This window comes from Ischnura elegans, chromosome 10 (genome assembly GCF_921293095.1).
Source record: "Ischnura elegans chromosome 10, ioIscEleg1.1, whole genome shotgun sequence".
Taxonomy (NCBI): Eukaryota; Metazoa; Arthropoda; class Insecta; order Odonata; family Coenagrionidae; genus Ischnura; species Ischnura elegans.
In genome coordinates, this window is record NC_060255.1 from 102,209,816 (window position 1) to 102,224,457 (window position 14,642).

Sequence of the window (14,642 nt, forward strand, 5' to 3'; positions counted from 1 at the left end):
ACTGCGGCACGCACACTGATTTTTGTCACACGAATGGGTGTGCTGCGCATACATTATACTGTAATGCTAGTAAACAATAATAAGTTTTGAATAATTAGCAATGCTGTTTATTAGATACTAATTGGGATTTAAGTAGGTGAGCATTTATACAGAACTAGCTGACCCGGCGAACTTCGTACCGCCTAAGAATCAATGAACTTAAAGTTTAGTTACACCATTTATAAATCAAGAGCAGCTGTATTGTTTTTAATCATATTTGATTTATTATCATAAAATAAGGATACAAAATCCAAAATATACGTCAATGAGTATCAAAATTGCTTGCCAGAAAGACATTTTCTTTATTGAATCTACATAGGGTGGAATGGAGCACATTTACGTGGATTTTTTAGAATGAATTTTCTTACCTTTTCACATAAGAAATTTTTGGCATTGTGGTTTTATAAAGCAGTTTATGAAATAAAAATCATACGCATTCAGTTGTTGGCTATTTGTGTTATTAACCGTAAAAAATGTTTTTAGATCTAAGTCTGTTACGTAAACTTGGCCCGTTCACGGAGCAGGTTAACACAATGCCAGACCGACGCTTGACTGATGCACAAAATCGTGTAAGAAAAGCCCCTAAGAAGCAGCATTCGTATCAAATGACTTTAGGCAGGCCAGTTATAATATCTCTGTTCAGAAAAAATGCATTGCTTAAACGTTCTGCATGCGTAAACGCACCACGATGTGCCCTACACAATGGGTTCAATGTCTTGTGTCAAGCACCTTCTGATAAATAACAGTTTTTTTTATTTTATCAGGCGCAAGATAAAGCGGATGAAGCTAAATAAATATCGCGAAGCAAAGCAGTGACGCAGCGAGGGTGGGCTTTTGGGGGTTAAACCAAGAGCTCAGAGAATTTTTTTATAAAAACTTTTGCTACTAATATTAGGGGGACAGATGAGTTACAAACAAAATTTCTTTAACTATTCACACAGCCGCTAAACCCACCTTTTTGAACGATTTATATTTAAAAATGCCTGGGGGAGGGCCCCCACACCTATCGCTTACTTTGGCGGGTTTTCTATACCCTACAGACCCGCTAGTATTAGCTGCGCCTAAAACCTCCCTATCCTTAATTCCTAGCTGCACCTTTGAAACAAAGGAAGAAATACAGCGGATGGTTTACCAACTCGTAAACATGCCACGTTTAATTGACCATGAGAAAATCATGGGTTTTCATTACCACATGACCACAAACATCACAAAAACTGAAAGACTGACCATGCGATTTGTTAATCGTTATCACGAATGCAACACAAATTGGAAATTGAATACATTTAAGCTCAAAAGGGCATATAAGTTCGGATTGTGGAATCTTCGGAATGAGAACTTCCTCATCTTTGAGTTTTCCTTTGAGTAAAGTCGCATGAATCACATTCATTATCAATTTTTTAAATCACCAAACGCGTTAGTTGGATAGTTTTGGTTGGTTTTCGTTTCGAGAGATCATGAGCACAGAGCCTACATTTAGCTGTAAATCGTGCCTTGGTAAGCCAGGTACGTCCAAGGACTTAAAATATTCAGATAGATAGTTGGTGATTTTGTCTTCGTTTGTTACACAGTTAAAAGATTTGAATTCATGCAGAGTACCAACTATTTGATCCTGATTTACCTTTTTTCAGTCATCCACATCTTCGTACTAGGCCGTCAAAATTGTTCGCTCAATCAACCATTTTTGATTTTTGTGGTGATCAATCATATTCTAGAACACTTTGTTGATGAGCTCACCTTCTGATGAAACTAATTTGCAAACATTCCGAGGAAGTGAAATCAAACTGCTCGATTCCTCGACAGGAAAACAGACATACGGTTTGTCAACAATTGCTTGGAGATTTGTTTACAAACAGTTTACAAACTTGGTAGTGAAGTGTCAACTCGAGCTGGGCTTACAATTAGCTCGAATTTGATTTTTAAAATAAAATTTCAGTATTTTGAATATATTTAGTATTTAAAATGTTACATTGTTACGAAGTTCAGTTATTAAATTGGTAAAATCAAAACAAATAATTTAATTTGTAGTTTTGACCGACTTATCAATTGTTGTTGTGTTACTAACTCCTAAAAACATATCTCTAAGAAAAGGATGATTTTTTTTGTGAACTTTTCCTATTTTTTAATGTCCTATATTTATCTGGGGCTGAGACTAATCCTAAGTACCTAATTTCACAAAATTGGTGCAGCCGTTCTAGAGTTAAAAGTGTTCTAACTACCACGATTTTTGACTTTCTTTTAAATATGTTGATATCTTTCTCTAATGGAAGATTTTTTAGAATTCTGCCAATGTTATATTTTCCGTTGCTCAAGCGAAATAACGCCCAAATGAGCCGTAAAAATTTTCTTGCTCCAAAATTTTGGCTTCCAAGGTTATCAAAAAAATATAACCGCCTTTTTTAATATGCACATAAGTTGATGGTGAATCAACACAATGGTAAAAGCAGCATGCATTGTCTCATTCCGCAGGCTAACCCCACCTTCATGGGACAAATGGAGCTGGGGAAAGCTGCTCACGTGGCGCACTGATCAAAACTGAATCAACTTGTATCTCAGTGAGTTTAAATGAAATATGGTTGGACCTTGAATATCTATTAGCTTAACTCTGTAAGTTGGAAAACCATTACTTTAAAAAGATTGGCAGTTAAAGCAAATGCACTCAGAATGGAATAATTTGTGCCAACAGTCATTGCATAATCATTGAAGTCAAATTCAAGACGTGAAAGATATGACAGTTCCTTTTTCATGGGAAAAATTGTTCAGAAATGCAAATTTATGTTTCTCTTTAGGTAACTCATTATCTGTGTTGTTGCTTGTGCGCACACTAGATTAGTAGGCTTCATTCTCTTGCCTCCAAATGAGTAATTGCCACCTCGAAACATATCAGAGCTGATTGTAGAGGGTTTCATGCTCCCGTACCGCATAACCTCATGTATGAAAATTCCCCACTTATTTAACTTTTCTTTGTTCTTTGCTGTAAGTTTCATAAGTGAGGTTCTACTGTACATTGTTTTAGTATTTTTTAACTGTAGATTATTAGTGGAACACCAACAGTTCATTTAATCAACTGAGGAATGGGCTGATTTAGAGACGTTAGAGAGAGAGGGTTGCCTGCAGCTAAGAGACAGGAAGTACCATCTCCATCTGCATAAATTTCTCACTTTGTTTCATCAGAATTTAACCTTAACCCTCTATGCCCCAGGGTGACTTTGAGGTAACATACTGCATTTATGCACTTTTTGTCATTTTTTTTTCATTTCTTGGCCTCTCTATACCATTGTGACTTCAAAGTAACAGTCAGCCAACCCAATCCCCTCTCATGTATTACTTTTAGTTTGTTTTTTCCCCTCCTGAGGGCGTTCCCTGTCAGATCTCTGCACATGCACATGTACAAAATTGGGGCATAGGGGGTTAACAACTCTTATTTTGTAAGTTTAAGAGGGAAACTAAACACAAAAAAAGTAATAAACAAAAATCAACGGCGAATGTACATAATATGCACCAAATGTGACGTCATACACCAGGAATAACCCAGTATTGTCAGCTAGAATCTAGAAGCTACAGTTTTTTTCATCGAAACCTTAAAAAAATTTACATATTCTCTTGGCTTTGAGAATAGAAAGTAGGGTAGGGTATAAAATTATTGCATAAGAATACATGAGCGATGCAGCAGCTCACTGCGATAACTCCAAATATGCCTTCCGGTCAGAAGACGATCGGCTGCTGCTGCTGATGAAAATTTATTCCACATCCATGTCCACTACTACACTGCATACAGCAAGCTGAAATTCCCACGCCAAGTTAATAGAACAATTTTTTTGGCTTTAAAAACAATTTTATTGCACGAGTTTCATGATAGATTCTCCTGTTGGCAGATTTCTGAACTTAAGCTCTGTAACCAAAACTACTCGACTCGACATTAGTAAAGCTACTCCAAGCACCCAATGCTACTCCACTACCAACTACCATTCAACTCCAGAGTACTTGCACAAAAAACCAACCATAATTTTAATCAAAACAATGCCTGGCTGCAGCTTCTACGCAAACACAGCAGTATGTAGATGTACCATATCAGATGTAGGGAAACAACTATCAGCAGGGTTAAGGGAGCTTGCGAAAATACTGAGTGGCCCATTGAACATTGGTGGCATTCAAGGGGTTATAGCCACTCAGTCATGTATCAAACAATCTTTGAACAATCAATGAAATGCACACCAACTTCCACAGATAGGATGGATTTTGTTGTAGGATAGGCTTGCAGTGGCCAGGAAATTGTTCTTTTTTTACACGAATAGTGAAGAGGGTGAGCACATTTTAAACATAGTGAGAAAAGCCATCCAGTTTTCAAACAGTGGAGGAGGCAGCAGCAGTGCTCACCTGGGTGGTTGGTACGGCTGATCGCAAATGAAGAAGCCCCTCCTTTGCAGCTGAATGATCTGAGACTTTTTCACATTAACAAGCTCCGGCTCACCTAACATCTGGACTTCAACCTGAAATATATAACACAGTTATTATTAGAGACACAGATTAAAAGAGAGAATATTTATTGCACAACATGTGTGCTCCTGTGGGCCATAGGTGTACACTCATGCCTCCTTTAGCGCAAGAAATGCATTCTTTGCGGTCTTCATGCTGATCAAAGGGCATAGCCGGATAAAGAGGGTGAAAAGTCCACCCTCCCGGATTTTTCCTGTACATAGGGTATGCGAATTGGGATCAAATAGGACAAACCTGCCCACATTTCAAGCCCGCTAGAGGCCCACCAGGGCCGGCTAGATCGAAAATATGATTTTCACTCTTTTTTTAATATCTCGGTCAAGAAGGCATATTTGTTAATGCTGTTTGCAGCATTTGACACCTAATTTAATGGAGCAGTTTTCCAATTGTTTTCAAGAACTTTGATCGAGACAAGAAGATATGGCGTCGATTTGAAAATTTCTAATGCATGTTTTTATAAAATATGTTTGAGAGGGCCAAAAAGAAAAAACGTTTTCTGGAGGTGTTTTTTAATACCTTTCGGCTGGCATATTGAAAAAATAATTTTTAGGTGGTGGAACATCGCGAAAAATGCTATTAAAAATATGAGATTTTGGCCATTTGGCTCTATGCTCTGGCCCTCCATAACACCCCTTTTTATTTATTATAGTATTCTAGCGATTAAGGTGCCCACCACAGGAACAGAATTGCATGGACACTGGTGCCGAAAATGGCTACTCTGCCCTTGAAAACACCCGAGTATGCTAAAAAGAATTTCCCGGCCTCCAACCCCCTCCGACACTCCTTTCAAACGTTAGAATTGGTTTGATTTTACAGTAATAAACACACCATGAGAATTGATTGAACTTTTTCAATGTCCTCCTTATCAGATATAAATTCATTGAAATTACCTCACCTATGCTAAACCATTGGGATTTAATCATAAGTTAATGATAGCTGTTTGCTGAAATGAAAGAAATAATGGGTTTCAACTTTTTCTAGTTGGCATACAAATAAAAAAAATCTGGTGAACAGTATCCAGCCAAACAGATGAATTTTCGGTGAATTTTCACTATACAATTTTATATTGACTCCAGGATGTCAATGAACATCGGTCTTGAAAGGTTATTCGTCGTCCTCTGAATGTTCATTGATGCATGTCACTATATTGTCCGTCAAAACAATTCCAGTTAAAATCACGGCCGGTCTTGTGATTTTATCAAAAGGTGCTTTTGCATCCTTTTTTTTTAAATTATGATTGCAGAAAAATTCGAAGTAGTGTAAGCTTATGCATGGATAATCCGCAACCCTACAGCTGGATAATTGGGAGTCTGCTGCAATTCGAATAAGTCATGCAACAGTTAGTAATTGTCTCAGTAAATAAGCACTTGGATTTTATCACATTTTTTTGTGAAAATTCAAGATGTGATGAATCTGCACTTATACATATTTAGAATACAACAGATCGAAACTTCATTTCATCACAAAGCACAACAATATCAGTTTTTCAATTCAATTCAAATTATACAAGAATTTTATCTGATGTTAAGAGCGAGGATATTTAGTATTTCTAGCAAAGAATTCCAAATTAGATGAGTTTAAAATATTACAAATCATACCTTAAACATAACACAACATATATACTTGAAAAATTGGCAGTATGCATTTTGGCAACACACTAATAGCAATTGAATTAATTTTACACAGTTTAAGATTTTATGATTACCTATACCTGCATTCCTATCCCAGGTTTACTAACACATGCATGAGTACTTGTCAGTGAATGAAAAGACTATATTGAGGAGTCAAATAATTTATACCCATTGAACTGCTGTGAGGATACAAGGAAATAATTAATGACTGAGGATATAGGTAGAGAAACAACAATAATTTTAATGTTTTTCTGACAAGGAGTTGATGTTTTTTACAATGCTGTAAATAAACAACAGAGGGATTACTAAATTTAAATGGCTTAAACGTCTAAATAACCCAAAATCAAGGTTAAATTCAATCTTCACAACTCTCTTTCAGTCTTTCAAAGCCAACTTTTTAAATGTATCCGTCTTCACATAATTAACTTACCCGGGTGTCTTTGCCTAAAAAATTTTTGAAATCCTCGTCCTTGCCCAACACAGGTTTGCTGATGATGTGATCAAAGAAGACACAGACACAAGGAACCAATGGGGCAGCCTTATTCTCAGCAATCCATGTGAGTTTCAGTGTTTTTTTGTAGTCCTTGTCATCTAAATTCGGTTCCACATCCACGGACTCAATCTTGTCCCCATTCCTAAAGGCAGAGGGGAACAATGTGCCATCAATGCAGCAGATTCACGTTGAATTGAACAAGACGATAACACGCCTCCACACCCACCTGTGAACTCTCTTGACACGGAGGTTTCCCCAGTTGATGAAGGTGGCATTCTGGCCCTCCACCAGGCACCTGGCGTCTGCCTCGTCAATCAGCAGCCGCGGCCCCAACCAAATGGCCTTGGTGCCCACGCTTGGGTCCTTTGGGTGCAGTGCCACATCCCTCTCCTCCTCACGCACCCCAGCACCCTCCACATTCACTCTCACTGCACCCCCCTCCAACAGTGCAGTGTACCTTGGGGCCACTGGGTCAATCACCTGCAAGGCAACACAACACCCACTGAGAGAAGAAGCCATCGACAGTACACACATTGTACGCATAGGGAGTGGGAGAGTCAAGCTAATGTGTATTAGAGGTAGAGCATATGCTGCGGCAAACTCAGTTGACAACAACAGTTGAAAGTTTCCTCATAATCAGATTCAAAGTCTATTCCGGTTATTATGCGGTTGCCAACGAAAATTTACATTTAGATATAATTTGAGAAATTTGGTAGTGTCACCATGTTTATGAAAATGAAGGAAACATGTCTTGTTTTCAGGATGTTTGACCAGCACCATTTAAACAGAGTCATTTAGGCACCACTGCTATTTTGGAGAAGAGGAGAGGCAAGTGCTGAAAGGAGGGTGATAGCGGATCTTGGGAAATGCACTAATGTCACTACCCCATGGCACTGAGCTTCTCCCTATGGTAGTTCCATCTCCTGGGGAAGATTCAAACTATGTGCCCGTCTTTATTAGCCATACACATGATGCATGGTATATATTTCGTGTGATTTTCATCAAACAATGGATGCAGGTAAATTAAACGTAAGTAGGGACCTCAATCTTCAAAGGATCAATGCAGGAAAATGATACTTTGGGGAACAATAAATGTGGAAAAAAAATACATAGTCGGTATGGACCTTTATTTGGGACCAGGAACTGCGAACAATGAATGCGGGAAGAATAGATCGGGGTTCCACTGTACTCTCAATATGCCATACTCAGTATACCAGGCTTCCAATGTGCTTGGAAAAGTACTCAAAAGCATTTCTTACTTATTGAAAAACATTTCAAGTTTTATACAGCCACAATCAATTGAGTGCAATGCAAAGAGGAGTATAGCAATGAAGAGAAGAATGGATGAAGAAAACATAATAGTGAATAGAATGCAAAAAAGATCAAGTTCAAAACAAGATGTAGAGAGAAGTACTGCTTTGAATTACCAGGAGACGATATTGACAGGTGGTAGGCACATCACTCAAGAAACTCAACATTAAGACACAAAAGTTTAGAAATAACCTTTTTGTTGAAAGCCCAAATTTTATCCCACTCCATGACGACCACAGATCGTGAAGATCCCTGGGCAATGATGAACTGCTTGAGGCCCTCCACTGTCATTCCTCTTCTCAAAATACCCCTCACGGATGGAAATCTTGGGTCATCCCTGTAAAAAAAACACACACAACAGATGAGAGAGGCAATTGAGTGATTATGTGTTGTTCAACTGTGGCTAATTGAATTGTGTAGAGCCTCACCATCCATCAACCAAACCTTCCTCCACGAACCACGTCAGCTTCCTCTTGGACAGAACCGTGTTGGTCATGTTTAGACGGCTGTACTCCCAAATGTATGGTTTACGAAGGCCCAGGGTGTCAATAAACCAGTAAAACTGTTCATCTCTGTCGTGATATTCCATAGTCCTGAGAGCATGCGTCACCCCCTCAATGCTGTCAACTATTGGACATGCAAAATCATACGTGGGGTAGACTCTGAAATAAAATATGAAGTGCTTATTTACATTTTAAAAAATTATATTTTGTTCGTTTATTTTACGTTTTCCCAATAACCCAAGGAAATATATTTCAAAAAACTTACACAAACACTTTAACAAAACTAGAGATGGGTCGAATAGCAGATTTCTCGAATTCGAATATCGAATTCGAATATTAAATCATTGCTCGAATATTCGAATACCTCGAATTTCGAATACCTCGAATACTAAATGATGAATGCTGGAATGTTTGACTCGGTTGTCTATGCAGCAGGACACTCAAGATTTTGGGGAGTAATTTTGATTTACTTTAAAGGATTCGAACAGGAATTTAGCTGATTAATGAATATTTTAATTTTATGGAAACAATTGGGCATATAATTAATTCTACTAACATCGCTTTACCCCCACTTCTGCTGCCAAGTGCTAGCTGACAATCTGAGGCATTTTGCAAAATACAAGCTCTTTTCCACCGGATTTTCTTCGATTATTTTCAGTCCATCTTTGGGAGTTCTCACGAGATAAGAAGATGAATTGGAATTGCTATCAGGGAGAAACCAAATATTCTGTGAAAATATCCCTTTGTCTGGGACTGTAAAAATAAAGATTTATAGCACCACTCATTAATTGTAACTTGATATATGTTTTCGGAAAAAAATACCGCATCAACTTCCGAGAAGCTTTGCTGCTCATATCGAGTTTCGCCAGAATGCTAGGTCTCCTTCGTATTTTGACATTTATTTCTTTGCGTAAAATGCTTAAATAAACTCAGAAATACGTCGTGTTTGGTCTTATTCTTTTTGAAATTACGCGCACATTACTAATATTTCAATTCAATAAAGGTGTAACATCAATTGACGAAAGTTATTCTTAGACACCTTTTGCACTAATAGATGACTCATGCAGCGGTTGACCTCCACAGAAATGGAGAACTTCGAAGCTGGTAGGAAAAAAAAGGTCAGTGGGGGAGGAAAGGGAGGGCCGGAAACACGTTTCTATTGTTCTCGTGTAACCCGGTATTTTTTCGAAGCTAAGGTCTTCGTAATATGATCCCTGCGCGAGCCGTGACCTTTTTTTATTTCGAAGAAGAGGAAAGCCTCAGAGGGGTGGGCTAGTGCTGAATGGAGAGGGACACCGGATCTTGGGAAATGCGCTAATGTAAGTATCCCACGGTACTCACACAGCAATTGACTTCCAGAAATGGGTAACTTCGAAGCAGGTAGCCAGAAAAAGGTCAGTGGGTGAGAAAAAGGGGGAGGGCGTGAAACACGTTTTTATTGTTCTCGTAACTCGATATTTTTTTCGAAGCAGGGGTCTTCGTAATGCGATCCCTGCGCGAGCTGGGACCTTTTGTTTGATTTCGGAGAAGAGGAAAGCTTCAGAGTGGGTGAGGCGAGTGCTGAATGGAGGGGGATAGCGGATCGTGGGAAATGCCCTAAGGTTGCTATCCCACGGCACTGAGGTTATCCTGGTGGGGGGAATCGGGGATTTTTGGATTTTTTCACCCGACCATTTTCGGTTCCCCTCGTCGAACTCTTTTCACCGCTAAAATCCACGAATTTGATGTAATTCGTCAACTTGCGTAAAACGGCACTGCGAGCACTAAATGACTACAGTTCTCTACATTTTCCGAGTCAACTTCCAACGACGTGCGTGCGACAGTGTATGACGCGTAATTCAAAGTATTCGAGGTATTCGAGGCGGTACTTTTCGCATAACTATTCGAAACCTCGAATATCGAATACTTTCTAATATTCGAGGTATTCGAGTATTCGCGGATACTATTCGCACATCTCTAAACAAAACAAAACACTTTACAAAAGATATACCAAAAACGTAAGAATAAGTTATAAACACACTGTTATAAACTATTACAATAATCTTCACAGAAAATATTAAATAAAATTCAACAATGCATACTTTGCAGGTTACAATGACACATTATTCTTTATTATGATAGCTATCTGAGGTATAAATACATTTTTATCCCATGATAAATATAACTGTTTACATACAGTAATATAATCCCTACATAAACTTATTAGGGGAGAGTTGCAACAATGTTTTGATTTTTCAAACGGAATGAGGAAGATTTGCTGGTGTCTTTGGTTACATTGCGAAACATAAAAATTTAATTTCTGGAGAATAGCACCATCTTTTCCATATTTTACTATTTCATATAAAAAACTAAGTCCTATACTATTCCTTCTTGCATTAAGTGACGTAAGTCCATAAAAATTTAGCAAATTTTTATGTGATATACGATATTTGTGTATTGGGTGTACTTTATACTCCCTGTAGAAAATAACTCTGAGAAATCTCTTTTGTATCCGTTCCATCACGTCCATGTATTTCTTTACAAAAGGTGCTCACACATTAGCCTCATATTCAATTTGCGATCTTATTAGGGTATGTATTACATAATATTAACATTGCTTTACTATTCTGAAAACCAATTGTACTTCTTATGATAAATTCCAATGTCCTGTATACAGTTTTCAACTTTCCGCATGAAAGTGAATTTTTCATCTAAAGTTACTCCTAAGTTTTAGCACTTTCTTTCTTTAGATAGTTCCACCCATAGTATAGCAATAATCATAATGTCTTTTCATCCTTGTATACATAATTATCTTACAGCACTTATCCGCATTAAATGCTAAATGATTCATTTTGCTCCATTGATACAAATTATTATCAATTTCTTTCTGTAGACAAACACAGTCCTGTATTTGGTTTATCTTCATGAATATCTTTACATCATCAGCGTAAATTATACAATTGGCATGGATTATATATTCAGGTAAATCATTTATAAAAAATAGGAATAACAATGGTCCTAGATTTGATCCTTGCGGTACACCTGTAGTGGCCTCATACATTTCAGATCTATGTACTCCCTTTCAAGACAACATAATGTTTTCTATTTTGTAGGTAACATTGCATAAATATCAACATGTCACTCAAAAAGCCAATTTTAGCTAATTTTTTCAGTAGAATGCTATGGTTAACCTTATCAAAAGTTTTTTTGGAAATCCATGTATACAATGCCAGTTTGCTTGTTTTTACTAAGATTCTCGTAAACCTCCTCTCAGAAGTTAATGAGGTTTTTTAATGTCGATCTTCCAGATCTGAAACCATGTTGAGCACCACTAATCAAATTCTCTGCTAGCACATAAATATGCTTGTAAAAAAACTTTTGAGAAAACACTCAAAATTGAAATGGGTCTATAATTCCTAATATCTCCCTTCTCAACACTCTTGTAAACCGGACAAATTTTAGCAGTTTTCCACTTTTTGGGAAAGGATTTGTTTTTAAAGATAAGTTAAATATGTAATGAAATGGTTGTACAAATATATCACTGCAAGCAATCACAATATAAGCAAGTACATCATCTTCTCCTACAGTTTTCTTAGGTTATAATTAGGGATGAGACAATTCCACTTTTTTTTTTATTCAGATTCCTTCAAATCCATTCATGATTCTCGATTCTGATTCCATCGATTCTGATTCCATCGATTCTTATTCCATCTAACAGGTGGGATATTGATTTATCTGTAGCATTGCTGTCATTCAAATTTAAGAATTGAATGGAATAAAATAACAATAGCCACGGTGGCTACATTGTCGTTTGGCGGCGGTGGCTAAGCAATAATTTAGCGTTCATTGCGTCCATACATACCAGAGTAGCCTGGCGGGTGCGTGGTGACGGCTGAACACTACCTGTTGAGTCCGCCCCGAGGCCGCAACGGCTTATGCCAAGAAAGTATCAACTTTCTCAAGGGTTGCATCGATGAAACTGGGCTATACAAACGCGAATGTGTTTAAATTTTTATTGCTGACGCATACGTGTGTTAGTCTATGAAAAAAAGTTATACAGTGGAACCTAGATCTATCGTTTTTCAGGGGGATGGATGAAAAAAAAAGGATGAATGCGGGAATGTTTGACCAGGTTGCATATGTCCCAGGAAATGCTAGATTTTTTTCGAATTGTGATAACCATTAATGGATTCAAATAAGATTTAAGCTGATTACAGGAATATTATTACTTCATCAAAACACTTAGGTCATATTGTTGATCTGACTTATATCTCTTTCAAATATCCTAACGGAACATGCCACCTTGCTAAAAAATGTTTGCACTCCACTCCACATTTTCACTGCTATTATGGATTTCTGTCTGATGTAAAAATTCTTATCCATTAAATGCCACTTCAAGTACACGTATTTACGAGAGTAATGTGCATGCTATGCCTAAAACAATCGCTTTCGCCGACGAAGTGATTCGTTATGAGATGGATCAAAAAGGCCAAAAATATTATTTGAAATGTTCCTTTCTTACAATTAAATTTTTAATATGATTGAGGCAATGTGTAAAGCATTAACAATGTTGCGTTGATCATCAGTGGCACGCCCACCTGACCCTCGGCTTCATCCCATTTCTTGTTTTAACCAGGGATCTCGCTCTACCTCCACCCCTGCCGTCATGTGCTAGCGGACGACCCGAGGCGTTCTGCAATATTCACGTGCTTCTAGCCCGGATTCTTTACTTCATCTTCAATTACTTTCAGTCCATCTTTTAAAGTTCTCACTTGTTTCTTCGGAAGGGCCATAGTCCAGAGACGAATAAAAATAAAACTAATAAAAATGAAACCGGACTTCATTGAACCCACATGGAAAACACTCGCTGGTTTTAAATCAACTCACCCTGGAAAGTACGGAACCTCTCGTACTACGTGAAGTTCGGCACTAGTGCTATCACGTACGGCGTAAGCAGAGCGTACTGCAGAGGGAAGCATGACCATAAGACTGCGCAATGAAATTTTTTGTCCCATAGAGAAGGCAAATTACCCACTCTTTTCTAACAATAAGTAGAGTAGCTCTAGATGAGCAGATGGATACAGATTGCTAGTAGAGAGAAACAAAATATCCTGAGAAGACATCGCTTCCTTAGCAACTCTGACAAGTTAGACTTGTAGCATAACTCGCAAATTGTAACCCGATGCCCTGTTTTTGAAAAAAATGCCGCATCAACTGCAGAGAGGCTCAAATCATCTGCGAGGATATCGAGATTCGCCAGAAATCACCATCGTATTATTCCAACTATTTCCTTGCTAAAATGCTTAAATAACGTTAGAAATACATCGTGTTTAGTATCATTCTTTTTTGAATTACGTGCACATTAACAATTATTTAAATCTAATAAAAGTATAATACCAATCGCCGAAATTCATTGTTAGACACCTTTTGGGCTAATAGGTGAGTCATAGGCTGAAAAAATACAGTGGGCGAGAATCAGAGAGGTGTGAAACACGTTTCTATTGTTCTCGTGTAACTTGATATTTTCTTTCGAAGCTAAGGTCTTCGCAATATAACCCCTACGCGAGCTGGGACCTTTTTTTGTTTTGGAGAAGAGGAAAGCTTCAGAGGGGGGAGACGAGTGCTGAATGGAGGGGGATAGCGAATCAAGGGAAATGCGCTAATGTCATTATCCCACGGCACTCAGCTTCTCCCAATGGTATTTCAATCTCCTGGCGAAGATTCAAACTATGTGTCTGTCATCATTAGCCACATTTAACACATCGTAAACACTTCGTCTCATTTTCGTCAAACGATGGATACGGGAAAACGATACTTCGGGGAACAATAGATGTGGGCGAAAATTAAATTGTCTGTATGGAACTTTATTTGAGACCAGGAACTGCGAACGATGAAAGCGGGAAAACGATCAATGCGGGAACTATAGATCAGGGTTCCACTGTATAAAAAACCCGCTCTCTGCACATATTTATAAGAAACTTTTTTCACAGGAAAACTCGCTCTGTGCACGTTTTCATTATCAACAGACTTAAACATCATTTGAAAATAAAATATATATATTTCGATCTATTGTACGTTTAAAGTGGTGGTCCAGATGAATACTCCGATGATGATTCATAATTGCAATAATTTGATTTTCCGTGACTAGCGGTTAATAAAAGAACGAAAAATGTCTGCATTGCTTCCCGATAC

At 37.9% G+C, this 14,642-nt stretch overlaps 1 protein-coding gene across 2 annotated transcripts in view; it reads right to left on the reverse strand.

Moving 5' to 3' along the window:
- Positions 1 to 14,642, reverse strand: part of LOC124166770 (bifunctional glutamate/proline--tRNA ligase) — a 136,770-nt gene that overhangs the window by 85,300 nt on the left and 36,828 nt on the right. For both annotated transcript variants that reach the window (XM_046544449.1, XM_046544450.1), the window contains exons 8-12: positions 8,397 to 8,630; positions 8,161 to 8,305; positions 6,884 to 7,137; positions 6,595 to 6,799; positions 4,414 to 4,526 (exon numbers count right to left, since the gene is read on the reverse strand). In XM_046544449.1, coding sequence (XP_046400405.1) covers positions 4,414 to 4,526; positions 6,595 to 6,799; positions 6,884 to 7,137; positions 8,161 to 8,305; positions 8,397 to 8,630 — 951 coding nt within the window. The remainder of the gene's footprint in view (positions 1 to 4,413; positions 4,527 to 6,594; positions 6,800 to 6,883; positions 7,138 to 8,160; positions 8,306 to 8,396; positions 8,631 to 14,642) is intronic.